This window comes from Sorex fumeus, unplaced genomic scaffold (assembly GCF_029834395.1).
Source record: "Sorex fumeus unplaced genomic scaffold, SorFum_2.1 ptg000002l, whole genome shotgun sequence".
Classification (NCBI taxonomy): domain Eukaryota; kingdom Metazoa; phylum Chordata; class Mammalia; order Eulipotyphla; family Soricidae; genus Sorex; species Sorex fumeus.
This window is the reverse complement of record NW_026606059.1, coordinates 79112551-79127037: the sequence shown is the minus strand read 5'-3', so window position 1 is coordinate 79127037 and position 14487 is coordinate 79112551. Positions and strand designations below refer to the sequence as shown.

Below are 14487 nucleotides of genomic sequence, written 5' to 3'. Positions count from 1 at the left end.
GTCCGAATGTTCCCAGCACGTGAAGCTTAATTAAGGTGAAGGAATTAGCGGCTCCTTTGACGGCCTTCCAGAGCCACCCTGAGATGTATAGTCAGTGGAAGAAATGTCCATCTACAGGAGTTGAGAATCTGTGAGCAGCCCCCTGGTTACACACACACACACACACACACACACACACACACACACACACACACACACACACACACCTCAATACTCAAAAGAATTCGCCTTTGGTGCCCTGGTTACACACACACACACACTACTGCCTGATGGAGCTTGGGAGACCATAGGCAGTGCCCGGATTTGAATCCGTGTTTCAGCTGAAACTACGCACTCGGCCAGTGCCTTTGCTCTGTAACTATCTCTCCAGGCCTGTTTTTGTTATTATTATTCTCCCAAGAACACCTGTGCTCTATGGGAAGAAGCCAGTCATGACCTTAGCCAAAGGAACGCTTGTGTTGGGATGTGATCTTAGGCATGAGAAGAAGCAGATGTTTTGGAGCAAGTGGTACCGAGTCCCTTTGTGGAGGAAGATCTGTGTGTCATGTTGGTGCCCCAGCAAGAGGAAAGACTCTGGGGAGAGATTGATTAGGTTCATGGTTGTTGACACAAAGTCTCATTGATGTGACTCTGTCGAGTGAGCTACACATGCCCTGCCAATTGCAGCGTCTCCATTTGCCCTAGAACACAGCTCCCAAAGTGTGGGCTGTGGACCTGCAGTCTCAGCTCCGCCAAGGGAGGGTGTTAGGCAGGTAAATTGTTGGCCACGTCCCAGCTGGAAGCAGACTCAGACATTGATTATGTACTCTGGAAGATTCTGGGGTACCCCAATATTGGACCATTACTATTACAGAACAGCCATAGAAACCTCTCTGTGATGAGAGTGCCCAGAATATCCATTCTGTGCCAGGGAGGGGGTGTTTTCTGCCGGGCCCTGGAGTGGTTAAGTGACTGGACCCTCCATACTCATTCTGGCCTTCCAGGGACACACACGGCCTGGGAAGTTTGGATCTCGCTGTCAACCTGACCTTCACTGAGGTCAGTTATAATAGCATCCCTGGCGTTTCAGTAGACACTTCCCTACAGTTCCTTCTTCTCGTGGTCCTGTTCTCCCCACCCCCCTCACCTTTGCTCTTACCAGGGAGGGAGATGTATGTCATAGTGCTTGCACGCGTGCTCAGTGGGCTCATGCTCCTTCAATTGTGGTGCCCAAGCACGGCCTGGCAGTTGAGTTCACCAAGGCTGTGCAGTGCTCACACACTCATGCTCCTCCTGGCTAAGGAGTTTGCCCGCACGCCTCCAGCTGCAGTGCTGTCTGGAAACACATAGTTCTGAGTTGGGGTGCTTGCACATACCTGGTTTCAGAGCTTGAAACCCTCTGTTGTGGCACCAGGAATCCTGGAGAAGAGTTCCTGGGACCAGGCTTGACACTTGTGGGTGGCGCTGAGGTTCAAACTCCCGACTTTGCGTTTGCCAGGAAGGTGCTTTTTGTGTTCAGCCATCCCCCACTAACGCTGCACCCCTCCAAGCCCCCTCCCCACTGTCTTACTCTTTGTGATGTCGCAGGCTAGTGATATATTTATGGTTGTTCCTTGGTGTAAATTATGGAGATTAATTCACATTTTAATTTCTTTTTTTCTTTTGGGGTCACACCCGGCATTGCACAGGGGTTACTCCTGGCTCATGTACTCAGGAATTACTCCTGGTGGTGCTTGGGGGACCATATGGGATGCTGGGAATCCAACTCGGGTCGGCCGCATGCAAAGCAAATGCCCTACCTACTGTGCTATCACTCCAGTCCCTTAATTTTTGTATAGCATTAGCACTGCCCTCCCGTTGTTCATTGATTTGCTCTAGAGGGCACCAGTATTGTCTCTATTTTGTGAGACTTGTTGTTACTGACTTTGGCATATCGAATACGCCATGGGGAGCTTGCCAGGCTCTGCCGTGCGGGCAGGATACTTTCGGTAGCTTGTCAGGCTCTCGGAGAGGGATGGAGGAATCGAACCCGAGTTTGCAAGGCAAACGCCCAACCGCTGTGCTATTGCTCCAGTCCAAGTTTTGTTAATTAAAGAAAAAAATTGTAGACTCCTTTCACTACTTTTCCACATCTTCAAGAGTTCTTGATTGCAGATGACATTGTTCTTGATTTTTCTTTTGTTTGAGGTAACGGTTTATAATGTACTTTGTTCTTTTAGTCACTGTGAATCACAAAATTATTCATGATTGGGTTTCAGGCATACACTGTTTCAACACTAATCCCTTCACCAGTGTCCGCTTCCCTCCACCCATGTCCCACCCCCCAGACTGACTCTTTGGCAGGCACTTCTAAAAAGAAAATTTGGGCACTGTAATGCTCTTTGTTCTAAGGGTACAATTCCACCCTCCTTCAAAGTGCACATTACCACACCATTGCTATCACCCAAGGGCCCGTATCCATTCACCCATAACCAATCCTCTCCACCCTCTTGCCGACTCTTCCTCCTCCCTTGGGTAACTCAGTTCTGCATCCAGAATCCAACGGTGTGTTTTCACTGGTCTGTTCCCCTGTATCGTTTCTTCATATCCCACATATGAATGCTGTCATTCAAGTATTTGCCTTCCCAGGGCCTCCTGGGTCGGTCCGTGTTGTAGCAAAAGGCAAGACTTCATCTTTTCTTACAGCTGAGCAGTGCTCCATTGTGTCTATGAACCACACTGACCCGTCCATGGGCATCTGGACTGTTTCTAGGCTTGGCTTTTGAAGAAAGGGCTGCAGCGCACATAGTCGAGGGTCTGTCTTTTACAAATCAGTGTTTTTGGCATTCCTGGGGTAGCTCTCTAGGAATGGAATTGCTTGAGCACATGACAGTTCTATTTTTAATACTTTAAGAAATCTCCATACTGATTTTCACAGAAGTTGGACCAGTTTCTAATCCTGCTTTTTCCCTCCATACCTCCCAGCATCTGTCTTTTCTGGCCTTTTTGATGGAAGCCATTCCCACAGGTGCGGGGTGACCACGCATTGTTGTTTCAATTGGCATTTCCCTAATAATCAATGATAATCAACATTTTCCCCCCATGAGCTTGTTTGGCTAGAATCACCTTTTAAACTTAGATTTAATTGGCATGCATTATATATATATATATATATATATATATATATATATATATATCTGTATGTGTGTGTGTGTGTGTGTGAAATCATGCTTGCTTTTCGAAACATCTGTGAAAGTTCCCAGACTTATTTAGCATGCCACTCACTTTTCAGGAAAAAAAAAAAAATCACAGTGCCTCTGCCCCCCCCCCCCCCCCCCCCCCCAGGCTGTGGGATTTGTATTACCCATATGGGAAACACTGATCTCAATCTTTATCCTGTCACACACACACACACATACACACACACACACCACCACCACCACCACCACCACCACCACCACCAAGTCTGGAATATTTGAACAAGGCCGTGCAAAACATGGAGTCTTTAATGTTGCTGTAACATGATTTTTTTTTAAATGAAAGCATTGTGATTTACAAATGTATTCATAGTCGAGTTCTAGACAAAAGTATTGCAGCACCGATCCCACCAACAGTGTCAACTTCCTCCACCAGTGTCCCCAGGTCCCCTCCATATGCCCCCTGGCTCCCCCCCACCCCCCCCACCCCAGCCTGCCCTCTTGTCAGGCACCTTTCTAAGTTCCTTTGTTAAAATTTGGGTCTCTTGGTTTCACAGTGTTCACTCTGGTTTGGATCTTGGGCTCCATCCTTCCTTAACACCTCCTGTGTACCTGGCTCCCATGTCCTGGCCCCTCTTGCTACTCGTCTGTCTCTTCTCCCCCTCCTCTACTGTTTCTTTTCTTCTCTCTATACCTTGCAGTCGAGGCTGATCGGGGCACCCCTCCATCAAAACATTGCTTTCCCTCGTCCAGTTATTCCAAATACCACATATAAGCGAGAGCATCCGTGTTTATCCTTCTTCTGGCTTATTTTACTTAATGTGATGTCGTCCAACTCCATCCATGTTGCCCTGAATTGCATGATTTCATTATTCCTTACACAGTTGTGTAATATTCTATCGTGTATATGTACTACATCTTCAACATGACTTTTTTTTTGCAAGTGGGGGTTTGCAGGTGGGTGAGTCCATTAAACGTGTAACATGTTCATGAAAATTTTGTTTAAAGTGAGGTTATTTTTCGCTTTGATGTTTATCATAGAAGAAAAAGCTATTCAAGAAAGAGGGCCAGGAGGACTATGGTAGGAAGCTTGCCACAAAGTGGGGGGGAGGGTGTTTGTGCAGAGAGTGCAGAGAAGGGACCACTGTGACAATGAGAATTGGAAATGATCACTCTGGACAGAGCTGGGTACAGAAAGGTGGAAAAGTGATATGCATGATAACCCTTCAGTGATAGTGTTGCAAACCCCAGCACCTAAAGGGAGATAAAAGGGTGTGGGGGGACAACACTCTTTGAGAGAGAGCGAGAGAGAGAGAGAGAGAGAGAGAGAGAGAGAGAGAGAGAGAGAGAATCTTCCATAGAGGTAGATTGGGGAGGGGGGAGGGAAGCTGGGGACATAGGTGGTGGCAGGAAATGTGCACTGGTGAAGGGATGGATGTTGAACATTGTATGATTAAAACCCAATCACGAACAACTTTGTAACTGCATATCTCATGGTGATTCAAAAATAAGGGAAAAATGTTAAATAAAGGATAATCTGTTCAGTCTGGTCACAAGACTTTCCGTCATAGGAGGGAGTGGCGGATGTGAGAGGTTGAATGGTGACTCTCAAAAATAATGCAGCTGTGCTCTCATCCCCAGAATCTGTATGACTGCAGCTAGGTAAAGGTCTTTGCAGATGTCACTGAGTTACAGACCTCAGATGAGATCATCCTGGTTTGGGGGATGGGTGTGTGTGTGTGGGGAGGGGCAGCTAAAGACAAGTCTTTTAATAGAAGGGGGAGCACATGGAGGAGAACATCCTGTGGAGACGTGGCAGAGACAAACCTACGAGCAGGAGATGCTGACATTCCAGCAGCTAACAGAAGCCAGAAGAGAAGTGTGGAACCCGTTAGCCATGGAAACACCATCCCAGAGAGCCTTTGCAAGGAGCTTGCCTGTCAGCACTTCAGTCTGAACTTCTGGCATCAAGAACCTTGGAATATTACCCGCCTGTTGTTTTCTGCCACTGTGTTGGGGGCAATTTGTTTTGCAGTGCTGGGAAACTAAATTCCTCACCACATCATTATGATACTTGTTAGTGGTTTTAACTCAGCACTGTCAAGCTTGAGATTTGAGCTCCTGTTTTGAGAAACTCAGTTCGAAAAATTTCACACCAGGTTGTCGAGTTTTTATTCCTATGTCATGGGTCCCTCAACTTAACACAAAAACATCATCAAAGGATGTGAATATGGTTTTTAGAACTTGGAGAGTTACCTAGCAACATTTTAATTCCCAGGGCAGATTGGCACGTGGTCTAAGCACAGCAGGATCTATAGACTATTGAGTCTTTTTTTTGTTTGTTTGTTGGTTGGTTTTTTGTTTTTTTAATTTTTATTAGTGAGACACCATGAGGTACAGTTGTAGACTTACAAATTTTTGTGCTTGGGTTTCAGTTATACAATGATCAAATACCCATCCCTCCACCAGTGCCCATTTCCCACCACCACGGATTCCAGTATCCCTCTCACCCCATCCCCCGCCCCCCACCTCTGTGGCAGGGCATTCCCTTTTGTTCTCTCTCTCCTATTGGGTGTTGTGGTTTGCAAAAGAGGCATTGAGTTGGCAATCATGTTTGGTCTATAGTCTACTTTCAGCATGCTTCTCCTTCTCCCATCCTGTAGACCTTTGAGTCTTTTGAGAGAAATTTGACAATGAGGAATGTGACAGAGCTGTTTCACCAGCTGTAGTGATTGGTTTAGGCAGGGTGGGACATATGGCTGATGGGCTGAATAAAGTTTGCCAAGTCATGTGATTTGGTCCTGGTGCACGACAGGAAAGATGCAAATGTTTCTAGTTGGCTGCCCCCAGGCTGTATTGTATTGTCCCTGAAGGAATTTACTTTATTTTTTTCTCCCCCGACTTCATTTAAACACCACCATATACAAAGTTGTTCATGATGATTTGCTACAGGCATTCTGTATTCCAACACTTTTTCCATCACTGCTGTCACCTTCCCTCCACCATTGTCTCCATTTTCCCAACCACCTGTCCCTATGGAAGTCCCACAATATTTTATATTGCTTGTTACCATTAAATGGCTAACGGAGTGACCAAGATTTATATTTCTATTGAAAAAAAAAAGCTGTGAAAATGGTTGTATTTCACCCTGGGGACATCAAGTAAACTGAGGTTTACTCAGTTGTTGCAAGTGAAGCCTTCCTTGGTGATAGTTTGGTTAGTCAAGACTGGTTGGCTTCTGTGTCACATCCTGTCTGATCTGGTATGCTCCTACTGGAATGTCAGCGCTGTTGGGCTTAGAGGTCGCCCTCTAGAAAATCCAGATTATTTAACTGGTCAGTCTAGCTGAAGGCATGGAGATGGCTTTGGGGTATGGGGGTGTTGCCTGGGCTTTGTTAGGGTGGGAGCTGGCCAGCGCCCCCTACCCCCACCCCATTCCCCCACATCACCACAGAGATCTCAGCCGGGAAGGGTAGCTGAGAAAGTTTTGAGACTAGTTGATCTCTTTTGAGATTTGTTTATGAGTGTCTGAACAAGCCCAGTTGATAAGGTTCCATGGTGGTGGCAGTGGGACATGAGCAGGATGTTTCTTTAAAAAAAAAGGGAAAAAAAAGGAAGAGAAGAAGAAAAAAATTTCTCTAGCCATGGTTTAGAGAGTCAAAGCAGGTAGAGAGGAGAAGAAATATCTTTTATTGCCTGTAGCGAGAGAGCAGAGTACAGAGAGAGAGAGCAGACAGCTCTTATGTGTTTTAAATTTTAAATTCAAAATATAGACCCATGCATTCATTCATTCATGCTTCTTTTGGCATCTTGTAGGAGTGCAGGTTCTCTGTGTGCTGCTCGGCATGGATAAGGCATTAATATTTGTCCTGGTATAACGTACATCACAAATTAGATAGCCTGGTGATAAATAAACAAGTAAAATACATGGACATACTATGATGGGAATAAGCCAGGGAATATAAGTACAATAAAGCGTAGCCAGAGTGGTCTTTTTGCTTTTTGTTTTTGTCAAGAAGGGGTTCAGAGAGATCGTATAGGGATCAAGATGCAGGTCTTGCAGTGGCTCACCCCAGTTCAACTCCCAGTAACATATGGTTCCCAGGCATCACTCAGTATAGTTCTAGAGACCCCGAGTACCATTGGGTGTGCCCCAGGGACCCCCTAGGGTCATGGAACTCAGCTGCCAGCCTGGTTGGCAGAGAATCACTCAGAGGGTGTCCTGGCCCCCAGACCCCTGAGCACCACTTTGGGAGCCCCTCCACAATAAAACAAGACAACAAAAGCAAAGCAGGTTATACAGACGTGGCCTTTTCCGCCTACTCACTTGCGTCCTCTCTCCTTCTGAACTGCCACAAGATCAGAAACCAAGTCCTGAATCTGCCGTTTCTCTGGCGTGACAACACAGCCTGGCACTTAGCAGGCCCTCAGGGCAACCCAGCAAATATTTGCCCAGTCCATTTGCTGATTGAGTCAATGAATATAATAGGTAGAAACGGATGGAGAGCCTGTGCAGGGCTAGTGCCTCCAGAAAGCATTCTTGTTCTGTTTGCGGTGCATTTCACAAAACCTTTTCCTTTTCTGAGACCAGTAAAATTTTAAGAGGGAGAAAGTTTTCAGGTAGAGAAACCAAGGAAAAGGACCGCCCCCAGGAGATCTGCGGTTAAGTGTTTGATCACAACACTCTGTTTTCTCTTTATTTTTAGACAGGAAATTTGATTTGGGGGAAATCAAATTGTGCTTGGGAGGTCTGGGGCCCTCCTGGTGCTCCTTGGCCATCTGGTTGTAGTGCTCAGGCTGGACCATGCTGCGGATACCCAAGATTACTAGGTGTCTCCAAAGCTGGGGTTCTCCAAGTCCACATCAGGTTGTGCTGAGGGGTACCATCTGATACCCGAAATGGAATTGGAGTAGGGCATGCCAGTCATGGTCCAGAACAGCTGCACTATCCCCCAACACACCCCCTCCCATTCATTTTATATTTTAACTGACCATTGATCTAGAAACTTTTAAAAACTGTGTATTAATGACTTCAAAACATTGACCTGGAAGATAGTTTAAGTGACAGAGCATATGCCTGCCCGGAGAGAGGCCTTGATTCCAATCCCAGACATGGAGAGAAAAAACAAAAACTAAATATATTTTCATGGTTGTAAGGAGTTCAACAACACAGAATTCAATTTTAAAAATTCAGTGTCAGGATTCGCCTTTCAGAATGTTGGCCATCAGCTGACCGCTCAGAGTATGGGCTTGCTTTCCTGTCAGGTACAGGCCTAAAGCTAATTCTAAGTTTGTAGACGGCAAAGGGGTGTGTGTGTGTGTCTGTGTGTCTGTGTGTGTGTGTGTCTGTGTGTCTGTGTGTCTCTCTGTGTGACTGTGTGTGTGCATGCATTTGATTTAATATTTTATCTCTTAGCCTAAAATATTTATTTTGAGATCAATGAAAAGATCTAACTATCCTAAAGGGATATTAACAAAAGAAAGATCAGGAAAGCTTTGTGACAAATAAATCAAACAAAGAGAGAGAAGATTTGAAAAACGTACAAAGAGCTAGAAGACAGAGAGCTGGAAAAACTGTTTTGATGCTTGAGGCAATCAAGGAGTTTCCAAATAAAATCAGAGCGACCATGTTTTGCATTTCAGTTGAAAAGAAGCCATTTGAGGCAACGAAACTCTTAGACTATTACTCTGAATAGTTATTTTTTTTAAACTTTCCACGCGCAATTTGACAAACTTAATTGGCAACCTCAAAAAAACAACTGAAAAAGTCTCTGAGCTGAATGTCACTTCCATATACTGTCTTCATGAAAGATTAAATATAGGAATATTTCGCCATGCAGAGCATTGAATGAAGTGCTGGCTAAGTCTTGCACATCACCTCAGTGACCAACATGTGCGAAAACCAACTTATGTGTAATTCGTTATGAGAGTATTGGGGTCATTTGCACCTACTTGAACCAGATTTGCTTAGTCACATAGAAAGATGTACTTAGGAGGACAAAGAAAGTTAATATTTACACATTTTGAAGAAAGGGAAGCAGCAACTGAGATGGGGAAATAACAATGTTTTTAGTCATTATGGGTGGATAGATTGTGGTTGCTCTTAAATAATTTTTCTTAGGTGTTCAAGGTCTCTGACTTTTCCTAGGTTGAACACAAACACTAGCTTTATGGAACCATGTCATTTACTTCAAATGTAAAGGCACGGAGTTTTCCCTCAGGTTCCTTGAGTTTATATAAGGAGACACCTGGTGGGTTTGTTTTGGACATGTTTGTAGACAGAGACATGGAAGGTACTGGGTGACCTTACACATAATGAGAAGCTCACGCACGCAAGAATTGAAAATACTGTATTGATGAGGCTACCACTTTGTTCCCATTTGGATTAACAAAAAATGGGACACCTTTGGTGAAGAAAAGGAAAAATATAGAATTCCAGCGGGCATTTAGACTGGCATAAACTGATCTGGAAAGGGCATGGACCTGTTTGCAGAGCACATGAGTTAGGTTTTCTCAGGTGATAAGATTTTTTTCTTTTTTTCTTCTGAAACCTAACCAGAATGACATTTGATTAAGAATTACCACAGACTTTTTGCTTTTGGGCTTTGTTTTTTATTACTTATGTTACATATAATTAAAGCAAATAGGATTCTCTCCCTTTCAGCCTCATGCACACAAAGAAAATGAGCAAGATTAATAAGAGAGAGTAGAGAAAGCTTTGATGAGGGATGATAGGAACTGAGATTCTGTGACATATGGGGTGGTGATTGATGGCTGAAAATGATCAGGTATGTGAACATACGCAGGGGCAACTTAAAACTTTCCAGTGATGGCCCAGAGCTCAAAAAAACCCGGGTTCTAGGGTAAGGTTGGAACTTCACGGAATCCAGCATGCCATTTGTTCGGACACCTATCAGATTGGCTAGACAACGAGTGCTTTGTACGCCCTGGAAGGCAGTCACAAGACTCAGCTTCTGTCCTCACTTAGAAAAATAAGTGGGGCTGGGTGAAGGCACATCAGGGAGGGCCCTTGTCTTGCATGTGGCTGAGCTGGGTTCGATCCCTGGCATCCCATTGGGTCCCCTAAGCACCACCAGAAGTGATCTCTGAATGCAGAGCCAGGAGTAATTCCTGAGCACTGTCAGTTGTGCCCCCTGCCCCCCAAATAGAAAAAAAGAACGAAAAAAGAAAACTAAGTAAAAATAATGTATAAGCAAAAATTCCTCCTGTATCCCTGTATCATTTAAGTGGAATCTAATTAGAGTGTGGGGTATCTCAGGGACCCTACTGTGAGTGATGGCTGGGAGAAGTGAGCTTTAGGTCAATATATATGCTTTAGGTCAATACAAATTATGAAAGTGCCAAATTGGAGTTTCACTGTAGAAAGAAAACTTTGAAAACTTGGAGAGAATGGGCTTGTATGATTAGGTGAGCAGTTCGTGAATGAACCAGACTTCAATGGCAAGCAGATGGGTTTTGCCATGATAGCAGCCATGTGTGAACAAAAGGGGATTGGGTTAAGGTTGAATATGTCCAAGGACAGGAAAAATCCACATGGTGAGCATCAACTCAACACACCAGCAAGCAGTAAAGATTAAAACTCAGAACATGCTGTCAGATGTGAAGGACAACGAAGGCAATGGTGGTGGAGGTGGTCAGTGTTGAGGGTTTTTATCACAGCCTTGTCCATGGTGCCAGAGCACGAGGGTCCCCACGCGGGTGAGAGAGCACAGCATAGCATGCAGAACCAGCAAGCATGAGCAGTGTGGTTCGTCACTGAATATGTTACAGGGGTCCCAGCTCCATTGATCAACTGCTTGTCTGTTTTAAGGAAAAGTACGTTCCCAGTATTTGCTGCAACTGGCAATCCTCTCCAGAGCCCACCCCAGTTGATGAAAACGAAAACTACATACTCAGGCACGTCAACCTAGGGAATTTCTGAAGAATGCTGAGCAAACACTTAGCTGTGGTGATTGTGAGGGAGGATAATGGGGAGAGAAAGGAATAAATCAATGTAGGAAGGAAAGAACTAGATGAAGAAGAGCCTTGAATGAATAGGTGTTAATGGTGAGAGGAGTGGGACTCATTCAACTATCTCCACCGAAGGCCAAAAAGAAGAGGGCATTCCCGGACTCCTGGCATTTGTCCACTGACCATCTGGTTCTGCTTGGCCGGTATGGTTCAGGAATAAGGCTGACCCTTGACAAGCATGTGGATCCACTTATTGGTGGATGTTTTCCATCCACTCTTTCTCTTCTTCCTCCTCCACTTCCCCCACCATCTCGATAGAAAGATAATGAGGATGGAGACCCTCTGATGATGTAGCTTCCTCTTTTCTGACTATTCCACCATCAGAATTCAGCCTATACTACAACAGCTCTCAACAGGAGCGGCCGTCAATGATCTGAGTTTTCAGTAAGGTCAAAATAGCAGACTGTAGTTTGGTTGAGGAGAGTCCCAAGATGTAGAGGTGAATTTTCTAATGTGTAGTATGTGTGTGTGTGTGTGTGTGTGTGTGTGGAGGGGGGGGTTATAGGGTGGTGTCAGCTCCCCTATCCCCCTGCATTGCATTCTATTCTACAAAACAGATTCTACAGGATACACTGGTATTTCCAGCAGAATTAGGAGGCAGGAAAGTAAGCAGGAGATGGAGTGGGTAGGCGACAAGGCCCCCAGGAGGAAAAGCAGTTCATACTTCCATTGAATAGAAAACGAAACTAAGAGATCAGTTAGGAACATTGCTTACCTAGATTTGCCTTGTAACAGAGGAATGGGCTTACATTCTTAAAATAATTAACAGAGAATATTTGGGCTACCCTCTGAGGTCCTCAGGGGCTGCTCTGGGATGGGTGTTTGCAGCTCCTGATGCTGCTGATGGTGAAGTGGGTGCCCCTGTGGTATTGGGAATCACATGTGGGGCTCCCGCATGCAAAGCATGGGCTCCAGTCCTTTGAGTCAACCTCTAGCCTCAGGCTCACAGGCTGAGAGATTCGCTCTTTGTCAGCTGATCAGCAAGCCCAGTTCCTTTACCACTGCCAGAGAAAATGCCAGGACAAGTGACAGAGCTGGCACTGTGTGCTGGAAAATGAGAGTGACCAGGAGACACTTTCTCAGCCTTTCTCTTTTCCCCATTCCAGCTGATTACAAGGAGAGCTTTAACACGATTGGAAACATCGAAGAGATCGCATATAATGCCGTTTCCTTCACCTGGGACGTGAACGAGGAGGCCAAGGTGAGTGGAAAGGTACCGCAAACGCATGGCTGCCCCCTTTGAAGGAAGCCGTTGGTTTCTGCAGACGTTGCTTTTACCCAGCCTCCATGGAAAGGGAAAGATCATAACCTGGAGCCACAAACGGTGTTCTTTCTCTGGAAGTCATGCTCAAGAATGTGCACATGGATTATCTTTTGGGGTCTGTCTGTTCCCCTATGGCCTTGCTGCCTGGCCCTCCTCATTCCCTGACATGCTGTTAGGTCCCACATTGTTCTAGAACTCTCCGCTGCCATCTGGTTAGAATGGCTGCCGGTCCCCCCTGGCACCAGTTTCCGGAAAAAAAGTAGATGCACTGATAATGCCTGGATTGCCTCCCAGCCATGAGTCCATTTGCTTTTCAGAAAACACACCACAACCCGGACTTGTGGCTCAACCCAAGTCCCTCTGTGAGTCCAGCTTTTGGGTCTCCGGTCCTCACTTCTGCTCCTTTGTCCTTGCATTGCCCAGAAAGGAAGTGCCCAGCTGAAGCCTCAGTTCGCCTTCTGCTTTGGTTCTGTACCACATAGGAGGGTGTTAGGAGACGCTTGTCTGCAAGCTCATGAAAAGGTCATCGTCAACACCCCGCATCAATGTGCTTCATTGTCTGAGCAGGGGAGGCTGGGTGAGAAGGGAAACTGGAAGGGCGGGTGTGGAGGCATGACGCAGGGGAGAAGATGAATCGCGCTGTGTCTCATGTCACTCAGGTATGAAACCATGGACGTGAAATTGGCTATGGACCCTGAGCAAGTGACTTATGTGGGCCAGCAGCCTGGGGAATGTTCTAGTGGCTCCAGGCATCTGAGCGCAGGGTGTGGTCTTGCCGTGAATGAGAGAGAGATCAGGTCCCAGAGAAATTGGTGGGGACGTTTGTTCTGGGCTCTACTTGGTCAGCCTGTGAAGTTCCGCTCCTGGCCCGGGTGCTCTCCTGCCTGTTCTCTCTGAGGTTGCTCAAATGTGTGGGTTTCTGGGAAGGTCTCTGTCCACGGGTATTATGGCCAGCAGTCACGGAAGTGTAAGGAATCAATGACCAGGGGGCCAGCGGTGTGAAGTAGAAGAGGCTGGCTCTGTGAGTCAGGGGACAACAGGGGGATCCTGACAGGAGGCGTCTTGTCAAGGTCAAACCAGTTGTTAGCACTCTGGGCAGAGAGAGAGAGAAAGAGGGAGAGAGAGAGAGGGAGAGGGAGGGAGTAATCAGAAAGCAATAAAGGTAGTAGTTCCAAATAATTTCCTTCAAAAAAAAATCCTCGTAAATGTTAAATCCTCTTTATTAGACAGGCTGAGAGAATTTGTTTTTTTTCCACTAGAGTCAAAGGTGCTCCTTATTATTTGATTTTTATAATAAGCAGACTGCAAACACTAAAGTGTGCCATGTTGAGAGAAAGTTTGCACACAGCCTCAGGAACAGGCACCCACCTGCTCAGGTCAAATGGGCGATCTTTATGCTTTGGCCTCAGGAGAGAGCAGTCATGTCTGCTTTCTTGGTCATATTGGTGGCACCCACCCACAAATCTTCAGCGTCAGTGCTGGGGCCTATTCAGTGCTGTGTGATATTTAGTTTTCAGTGGTAGAGAATACAGGAATCTGACTTACAGTCTCACAGTGCTGTCTGATGCACAGAACATGTAGGGGCAGGTCTGTACCATGCATTTATATACTTGTGGTTAAACCTTTTTCTTTATGTCCACATTTAATAACCAGGGGATGATAAGTTTCTCTCTCTCTCTCTCTCTATATATATATATATGTATGTATATATATGCATATATATACATTCATATATATATATATATATTTAAGATTCTGGCAGCCATGGGCCTGAGTGTTTGCAAAATCAGTGAGCGCTTCTTAGAGAATACTGGCTGTTCTCATTAATGCTTTCTCTAGCCTTTTCTGGAACTTTCCCTGTGTGGCTCCAGAGTAAATTTTCACATCTGAGCTGCAACCCCTAAAATAGCAGTATGTTATTTAAATAGTTTTCTGTGTTGGAGGATGAAGTTTCCCAAGTGATTCTGACACCTGCAGAGAGGAATGGGCCTAGAGTCCCACCAGATTTTGCTGGGCCCTGGAGTGGACGTTGGCAAC

At 45.6% G+C, this 14487-nt stretch overlaps 1 protein-coding gene across 1 annotated transcript in view; it reads left to right on the top strand.

The window, feature by feature from the left end:
- GRHL2 (grainyhead like transcription factor 2) overlaps positions 1-14487 on the top strand; it is a 103819-nt gene that overhangs the window by 47059 nt on the left and 42273 nt on the right. Inside the window, 1 exon segment of the mRNA XM_056111635.1 lies at positions 12293-12387. Within this exon segment, the coding sequence (XP_055967610.1) occupies positions 12293-12387 (95 nt within the window).